Source organism: Chrysemys picta, chromosome 8 (assembly GCF_011386835.1).
Source record: "Chrysemys picta bellii isolate R12L10 chromosome 8, ASM1138683v2, whole genome shotgun sequence".
Taxonomy (NCBI): Eukaryota; Metazoa; Chordata; order Testudines; family Emydidae; genus Chrysemys; species Chrysemys picta.
Genome location: NC_088798.1, coordinates 86437870 through 86447510, shown reverse-complemented (window position 1 = coordinate 86447510; position 9641 = coordinate 86437870). Strand labels below are relative to the sequence as shown.

Below are 9641 nucleotides of genomic sequence, written 5' to 3'. Positions count from 1 at the left end.
CACCCCCAGAAACAGCCCTTAAATATGTTTCCCTCCAGTCATCAACAGCAAAGACCACTCTAGACAAACATGTCACCTACCATTAAATGTGCATAAAGGGCTGGAACCCCCCCCCTCCCCCTCACCCCAAGGCTTTAAACTGATTTCCTACGGGCTTCATCTACAATGCATATTACTTTGGTTTAATTGGCAACGCAATGCATTTCTTTGTACGTATCTGTATCTACATCTACCTATGCCTGTATACATATATATGGACACACAAACACATTATGCTGCCTCCTCGATATTTCCTAGCTCGCCTTCATTCATATTTATGCAGCTATTAAATATTTGATCAAAGGTGAAATGCTAACGCAGATCGGTTGTATTTTTAATGTAAGCGCCTTAAAATAGGGTGTTTTGTAAATTGCAAGTGTCAAAAGATTCCAAGTGTAATCTCCCAGCCCCCAACCATACACCCTGCCCCCGAAAATAATAATAATGCTGCAGATTGTAGAAGGATTTGAGTCTGCAGCCAGAGAGAAAGGGATTAGGGCGAGAGCACTGGAAGTTAAATTGTGCTGCATATAAAAAAAATGGGCGGATTGGTCTCTAGATGAGAGCTTGGTACCACCTTCCTTTCTAAAATAAAATCTCTCTGGCATGAAGTCACAGCCTATTTCACATCCGGTTTACCCTGGGACGTATTACTACTGTCTTGGTAAAGAGAAAGCTTTTGTTGTGTAGCTGCGGTCTGAATATTGGGAAAAGAAATTTGGGTGTTAAATCTCTAACACCGAAGCACCGGCAGAATCCATGATGGCTGAGACCGAATGACTGAGAAGCAGAGCCGGGGAAAGCAACACAACCTCAGCCGCTCTAAAGGCTCCTTACCTTCAAGCAGCCCTGATTTCTTGAGCGATTTTCTCTGGCAGACTTTCCCAGTAATTCTGCGAACCTGTGCCCAGAGGGGCTCTAGGTAAGAGCTGCTTATTTATCGCTAACAGACCTTTGATCGCTCGGGTTTTTCTAGAATCATATCTATGTATATGGATGACCAATTTTTTCCCCATAGCAGGTGCATTTCAATCCTTTCCCCCCCATCTCCGCCCCCCCCCAGGTTGAGAATCCGCAGCGATCGGTGGGCATTTTTACACGAACAGATCTGAAAATAGTCCCTTAAAAATATTTTTCGGGGGTTGGGGGGGTGACTTTCTCAGGGAGAGGTGGGGAAAATACAAAAGTTGAAATGCAGGAAGGAAAACATGTCTAGATCTGAGCCTGAGAACAAGGCAAATCTCTCAGCATGGATCAAGAAAGGCATTAAAATGCATCTTTTCCAATGGACGCTACTAAAATGATCAGAGATGTGTGAGTCTTTCTCCCATTTTGAATAGGAAAACCGAAGAATATTTAAAATAATGTCTGGGGTGGGGGTGGGCAGGTGAGGTTGGGGGAACTGGAATCGCCTAATGCTCCTTTTATCTGTATGTTTGCATTTGCTTTTTTAGGCTGATAGAAACTTTACTTCTCCAGCAATTATAATGTCTCTATGGTTTTATTTAAGGGGGGTGGTTGGGAGAGCCCATCTGATCAAAGAAGATAGTTGAGATTGATTCATTTTTGTTACACTGAGGAACCTTTTGCAAAAACAAAAGTTAACAGTAATAGGAGATAGTGGTTTTGAGACTACAGATGTTACCTTTATCATTATAGGGGACATGATAATAGTGCAATTTAAAATGATGATCTCTATGGTTGTTTTCCTGTTACATCCAACTCACCTGTATCACATCCACCTAGATTAGCTCAAACCCACTGAATTTTTACCTTCTGATCATTTCATTATAAACACATTAATTGTATTTCATTGCTCATCTGATGCGCTGTAATGGTATTTTATTGATTTAAATTGTCCCTGAGAGTGTGCAATGAATTGGGGTAGATTTATTTAAAGATACAACAACAGGAAAATGTAGAGTGCTTCATTTTCTCAGACATTTTAAATATTCCAATTTATTCCTCATTTTGACTCTTAGGGGAAAATAGAGGTTTTAGATTTTTGCTTTTTTAAAATTCATGAACGCTGGAAAGTTACTGGATTCCAGCACACAAAAATATAGAGAGAGACCTGCAGCAGCATCTAGCCAGCCATTTGAATGTTGAACATTGATTCCACCAATACCAGCGAAGTTTGTTTTCAGGCTTACTGGAAAAAAATATGTAGGGTTTGCTCACTTTTTACTTTAATTACAATCTGTTTGGATTAAATCCTGGGATAATAAATAAATAAATCAGGAGCCATTTGGAGAGGCAGGAAAAAAGACTGTTTACGCAAAAACATTTCCTAGCGTCAGCCAGTGAGAATGGCTAGAGATTTAGAAGACAGTATGTAGGCAATCAGCACATGGCTTGATTAATAAAGTGTGTCCTTTAGCCTGACAGAAGTATCAGTGTGCATACTTAGCAGCAGATTGCACAATGAGACTCCAAACATTACACTAGTTACACAATGATGCTTCAATAAACAAGAGACTAGAAACAGGAATGTCTCTGAAGAAAGTTGTTTCCATAATATCCAGGTAAAGCACTTATAACTAGGGACACTCTGCTCCATTCAGTCACTAGCAGAGATCCTAAATGGCACATCTGCACTCAAGTAGGTAAAAAGAAAAAAAGAGCAACAAACAAGCAATTGTATTTGGTTATTTGCAATATCATGAAAAACCTCAACATTAACACAAGAGAATACTGAACAGTGGCTTTTAAACTTCTTCTGGGGCTAAGCACTTTAATTCAGTAATCCATATTGGGGTTTTTTTAAAGCTGAAAGGTAATATAAACAAGATTAAAAACTGATTGCAATGTGTGTGTAAATAAACAGTAATATTTCCAAGTCCAGAAAAAGAAGGCAAAGAGATGAATGGATGGGACACCATTTTTGTTTTTACTCTAAATGACGTGCCATAGCACTGTGAGGTCATTGACTGGCATCAAATTATTTAGCTAAAGTTACTTGAGTCCCGTTGTGTTTTCCAAAAGGACTGTTTTAATGCAAGGGTTGTTGATTGTTATTTATTTTCCTTTCCAGCTTTCAGAGCTCACCATGAAGAGCATTCTAGCACTTTGTGACTGTCTTTGGGCCTGGACCCTGCTTTTGAATACACTGACTGGAAGAAGGTGGGGGGAAATATTTTAAACATTTTTGTTTGTTTGTTTGTTTGTTTGTTTGTTTTATTAAAAAAGCCATTTGGAACCTTTACTTTGTTATAAGGGCATAAGAAACAACTATCACATGGACTGGGTTCTACTAAATGTATTGGGGGAAGTTAATCCTTGTTCAAATCCCAGCTAAATCTAAATAATGAAGAGTGAAAGTAAACTACAATTTGTTTGCTTAACATCTTTATGCTAAAATTAAGAAATTCTTCAGCAGAAACTATTTGAACCATATTAAAGCTAAATTATCAATTAAATACATAGAAATAATATGTTGTCCCTTCTACTCAAAGATAAAGAGTATGAGAGTTTATTCTATATTTCAGTTGTGGCTGTGAATCAAATAGAAAGGAAAGTGTAATGAAGGCATTTTATTTCAGTATTCTGGGCCAAATCCTGTGTTCACTGGAATCAGTGTCAAAACTCCCATTGGATTCTGGATTGGGTCCTAATTTGTTAAAAAAAAAAGTGTTGGTTCCTGCAAATCCTTACTCATGAAACTAGCCCTTGCTAAGTGGCAAAGAAGGCTTACATGCCTAAGAATTTGCAGGATCAGGCCCCATCACGGAACCTTGGGTTTGAAAGTCCATGCTGTTTAATCCATATGTTAAAAAAAACTTTGTGTAGAGTTAGCATTAGTACTAGTACCATTCATGATCATACAATTATCTTATTTGATTATTAAACCTATGGGCTAAACTTGAGTATACTTGAAAAAGAAAGCACAATCCAAACTTCACTGGAGGGGGGAACTCAAAGATATATTTTATTGTATTTTAAAACATTAAAATCCTATTATCCGACCTAATGAATAACCATCATTAAAGGTATATTTTTCTCACTGTCAATTATAAGCCTTAGAAAATATTTTGTACACAGATTTCTATAATGTCTTCTTTTACGTCTTTTATTCAGCAGCTCTAGAGAAATTTATCTCATGACCAACCAGAAAAGCTTAGATAGATACAAGAGGATAAAAAAGTATATTTTGCATGAGTGTTTCTTCTAAAAAATAGAGATGTATATAGTGTACGTATACAGTTTAATATATGTGTTGAACAAACAAGAAATATTGTAAAAAAAAACCCTTGTTTAAAAATTTGTCTAAAAGGTGAGAATTTAAAGTATTCTTTGGATATTTCATTTTGTTTTTTCATTTGCTGGAGTATTTTGTGAAATTATGTTTCACTGGAAATATATTAATTGTGTATATTCTAAAGTAAGAATTAAAATTCATTTGACTGCTTTTGAAAAATTATATGAAGTGTCACTATTATAATGACCTGTAGATGGAGTTAGTGTACAGTGTTTTATTGTGCAGTGGTTTAATATGAAACCACAGTCACATACAGTAACTCTGATATTTTTCTTCGAAATACACACACCCCACATTAAATATATCTGTTTATGAAGTCATTTTAGCCAAAGCAACTTCACTTGCCTTTAATTCTAGATTTTTGTTAATTCCTTGGCAAGTATAGTATTCTAATTAAATACATTTTCTCTTATGTGGAAAGGTTACAGGTTTTCAATCAGATGGTTCTGTTCACAGAAAATAAAAATCAATGTTGGAGCTATTTTACCAAGAATTTTAGATAATTTTATTTTAGATTTTAGATAATCTACAGTGGAAAAAATCACTGTTACTTGGAATTTATAATGTATTATCTGTTACACTTGTGCAAACTGCTCATGTTATATTGATATGTCAGTTAATTAAAACCAAAACACCACTCAACCCATTTGCTTTTGGAAAAATAATGTGAAGAACAGATAAATGTACTTAAAATTCCACACCCAGAAACACAATTAATGACATAATTATGTTTTATCACATCCTCGCAGATTACATTGCCATTTGTCCATCACTCTTTCCCCTCATTTACCCCAGGGATACACATTTATTTATTCTCATCAGCCTTACAAAAGTGAACTTTCTTCTACCTTAATCATGATGACCTTGTGCTCTCCTTGAGATATGTATGCACAGCAGTTTGTTTATTGACAATGAATGTTTATATAGAATTTAATCCAGAGAAGAGTCCTGTACCACAGCTCTATGTAATGCATTTGGGAATGGATCCTTTAAAATATAATGCATATGGGGGAAAAGTGTAATACACCAGCATAATTTGTTAATTAACATATAAGTAACATCTGAAAAGATGTCTGAAAATATTTACATCTATCACTTATAATTTAAATTATCAGTTTAAAAAGGAACCCCATCATACTAGAAATATTTTATGTTTATGGTAGCTGAAAGGAAATGTGTTAGAATCTATTAATAATTTTTCATTGGGAAAGGTATTTGTCATTTTATTCTATTCATTAAAAACAGAACTGTAGATATCTTTGTTTACACATTCCTAGTAATAAAAGGAATTATATGGCCTTCCAAACAACACATGAAATAAAATGGTGGTTAAAACCCTGTGAATATAGGTTTTGTTAGTTGCTTGAATCTGTAGTTTCCTTTATTCAAAACCTCTTTGGAAATGAACATAACAGTGATTTTTCTGTCCCATGGAACAGGTCATGCAAACAGATTCTCCGTCTCTCCCCCCCCCCCATTTTTATGCATGTGGGATCTACAAACAAGACTAAATTGATGAGGTTAAAGGAAATAATAGCATTTTTTATAATTTGAACTTTTACATAACCATTACTTCCTTATAAAACAATCCAGGCTGGTTAGAACAACTAGGGCTGGCAGAATGCTCACCCCCTTTATTAATGTCCATATAGGAAACATGCTGAACAAGAGTGTAATAGTTTTCAGCAAGATGATATCACCCTACAAAAGGTGTTCTGCATCTGCGTCATATTGGTTACCTGATTCAGTACTAATGTATGTGACAAAATTGTGTACTGGAAAGCAATTTCGGTTCAAGGGCCAAATCCCTCTGGCTGGACACATACTTAATGTAAGTTTCCCATGGTAATGGATGGAGTAAGGATTACAAGATTTGGCTTCAAGGCAACCATAATAGATGATTAAGGAGAATTAGCCATGGCCTGTATTTGGCAAGGACTTCAGGTAGTTAAGAGACTGATTCTGATCTTATTTACACTTGTTTAACACCACAGTAATTCCATTGACTACCATAGACTTCATCCTGATGTACACCAGTTTAAGTGAGACTACAATAATCAAGTTCAAAGACTTTGATTCTGCCATCCTTATTCAGACAAAACTTTCCAACTGACTTCAGTGGGACTTCTGTCAGAATTAGGACTGCAGCACTAGGAACCTGGGAAGGAAGGTTTACAGAAAAAGGTTTCCTTGTCGACACATAGCTTGATTATGCACTTGCATGGAATAATTGTAGTTATTCTTCTTATATAAATCTGCTAATGGAAAAAGGAAAGCAAAATTGTAACAGCATAAGAAAGTGATAAATATGTATGTCTGTTAACAACGATTTCATCATATTAGTAAATGTTTTGTTCTGGCTCTGATCCAGTAATAAGCGCCGCACAGATGTCGGTTGGGCTGCACGCATGTTTATGAAGGACGCATCTCTGTATTTTTTATTTTCTCTTTATTTTAGCAAATATTATCAGTTTTGAAATTCCATTCAGTCTTTATTATGTATTTCTTTTAATCTGAGCCCTTGATAACCATTATAAATCTAACACATTATCATTTGCTGATAAATACATATGTCATTGTGGAATATAAACTGAAACATTATAGCCATTAATAACGAAGTAAGCAATAAAGGACCCAAGTTTCACGTGCTTTCTATTTGTAGAAATGAACTGGTGTTGACATAAGCTTTTATTGCAAATGTGTTCTTTACAAAGAAAATGTTTAAGAGAAAGGACCATGTAATGCACTACAATCTGGTATTATGGAAGAGATTTTGTCTCCATAAATCACTATAAGCAAGATTAAGCAGATTTTGGAATTATTGTTTTGTAGGGTTACTGGTAAATTGATGATTTATAATGTTAACTGCTCTCTGATTTCAGCTATGGACAAACTTCATTACAAGATGAAATTAAAGACAATACTACAGTGTTTACCAGAATACTGGATCGTCTGCTGGATGGTTATGATAACCGCCTGAGACCAGGACTGGGAGGTGTGTGATACTGTGATTTTGAAAGTTGCCCCTTAGAGCAAAATTAAACTTAAAGTGATTGTTTTTACATTCATATTTGTTTTGCATGTTTATACAACAGTTTTGTTATACAAGACATTTTAGTAACACATCCATCTGTATACACTCACACATACACACCTTTTAAATTATGACAAACTATGTGGTTCTCAGTTCAACAAAACATTCACTGAATTTTGCATGAATGAGAAACAAAAAAATTGGCCCAGGACTTGACTAACTTCAATGGGCTATAGATCAGGCCATAAAAGCCTGATCTCTTAAAACAAATAAACAAACTCCCATCGATTTCAGTCATAACAGAATATGACTCTAAGGGCTAGATTCTGCCACCCGTATTCATACAAATGTCTCAGTAAAGTTTACAGGGTTTTGGCTAGGTAAGGGTATCAAGATTTGGCCCACCAGTCTTTGTCTCTGTAGTTCCACAATACCTATTACTTTTTCAGTTTAATGATCCAAATCTATAGAAAGGGAGAAGAGTTAAACTGCCATCTTTTCTTGTGTAACAGTGTTGTCAAGATTCTACATCAGGGGTCGGCAACGTTCGGCATGCGGCTCACCAGGGTAAGCACCCTGGTGGGCCGGGCCAGTTTTATTTACCTGATGACGCGGCAGGTTCGGCCGATCACGGCCCCCACTGGCCGCAGTTTGCCATTCTGGGCCAATGGGGGCGGCGAGAAGCTGCGACCAGCACATCGCTCGCCCGCGCCACTTCTCGCTGCCCCCATTGGCCCGGGACGGCGAACCGCAGTCAGTGGGGGCCACGATCGGCCGAACCTGCCGCATCAGCAGGTAAATAAAACTGGCCCGGCCCGCCAGGGTGCTTACCCTGGTGAGCCGTGTGCCGAACGTTGCCGACCCTTGTTCTACATGTTTCTTTAGCAGGAAATACACTGTGCTTAGAATTCACAAACAGAATAGGAAATCTGCATTCAAATTGATACTTGGTCCTGTTCTGCTGTAACACATTGATCCATCATTTGGTCTTATATGATGGCTTTTTAAGGAAAAGGTTCTACATGTACAGACATCGATTTGTTCTTTGCAATGATTTTGAACTGATGACCTTTGAGATGGCACAATTCGTTTTCCTTTCCACTCTCCAGGAAAAAAATAAAACTAAATATATCATTTAACTTGTTTTCCCTCATTCGATAGAGTTCCAAACAGAACTATTTATGATAAAGAACATTTTTCTATAAAAAGAATGAATAGATTATCCCCTAACCCTGCAAAAAGAATCAGATATAAACAAGTATGTGCATTCAGTTTTTGTCTGTTAATTCTTCCATTTTACCACAGTCCTTGAACACTGGGTCAAATTCATGCCTGGCCTAACTTCATTGACTTCAGGGATGATTATCTTTAAACTTCAAGAACCACAGAAATCAATGGATTGTTCTATATTAAGGATTTCAAATGTAATTTTGAAGCTAATAGGCAACAAAACAAGTAATCACTTTGTCCACTTGATGTACTAATATTTTGCCTGCTTTCATGTAAATCCTTGGATTAGTCTGGAAATAAATATTCCTTTATCCTTGACTAATACCAGTTTAGATTTCAGTCAACTGCTATAGTAAGTGCATATACCATAAAAGGCAATGAGAAAGGGAATATATTATAAAACCTGATATATGACCTCCCCTCCCCTGCTGAATACAAATATTTATGCAAATTCTTACTTGATTTTTGCACCTACCATGAGTTACTTTAAAATTTTCTAGAAGTATGAACAGAAATTGATAAAGGGAAAGAAAAAGGAAATACACTTTGTTGAAATTGTTAATGGGATAAGATAATCTTATAATAATTTATTTAAAATGCAATTTGTCAGAGGGTGAAACAACCAGATATTGCTAGTGGATGAACCCTAGTTTGTTTGTGGATAGGTCTATATCCTCCAGGCCTGTTTGGAAACAATGCTAGTGACTACTGGGCCTAATGGTATGAACAGCTAGGGATGATCATTCCAGTGTAACTGGAGTCTTCCATTGGTGTAGAATCAGTATAGTATCTCCTACACCAGCTGCCTACCAACTGCTGGTCCCCAGCTACTATATTAGCTCCTCTGAGTCATTGACAGCTGGGTTGAGTTTGAACAGCCCTGAGTTTGCTCCAGCTTACACTGAGAGATCAGCCTGGCACAGAGCTGGCCGGAGCTGGCCTAGGATTCGGGTAGCACAAAACTAGCATAAAGCCTTCTTTGTTCACACTTCCTTCCTGTCTTCTGAGTGGTGTTGTGTGTTTCTTATCTATAGCCAAGGATTTGGGCTATAGTATTTATTTATTTTGATGATGTAATAT

At 36.6% G+C, this 9641-nt stretch overlaps 1 protein-coding gene across 2 annotated transcripts in view; it reads left to right on the top strand.

The window, feature by feature from the left end:
* The first annotated feature begins 686 nt into the window (after positions 1–686).
* GABRA1 (gamma-aminobutyric acid type A receptor subunit alpha1) overlaps positions 687–9641 on the top strand; it is a 54274-nt gene continuing 45319 nt past the window's right edge. Inside the window, exons 1-3 of one of the 2 annotated variants that reach the window (XM_005297983.4) lie at positions 687–961; positions 3074–3162; positions 7180–7292. In XM_005297983.4, the coding sequence (XP_005298040.1) occupies positions 3089–3162; positions 7180–7292 (187 nt within the window). In that variant the 5' untranslated portion in view covers positions 687–961; positions 3074–3088. Of the gene's footprint in view, positions 962–1176; positions 1354–3073; positions 3163–7179; positions 7293–9641 lie in introns of those variants that run through there. The other variant, XM_005297984.4, reaches the window with a different exon arrangement.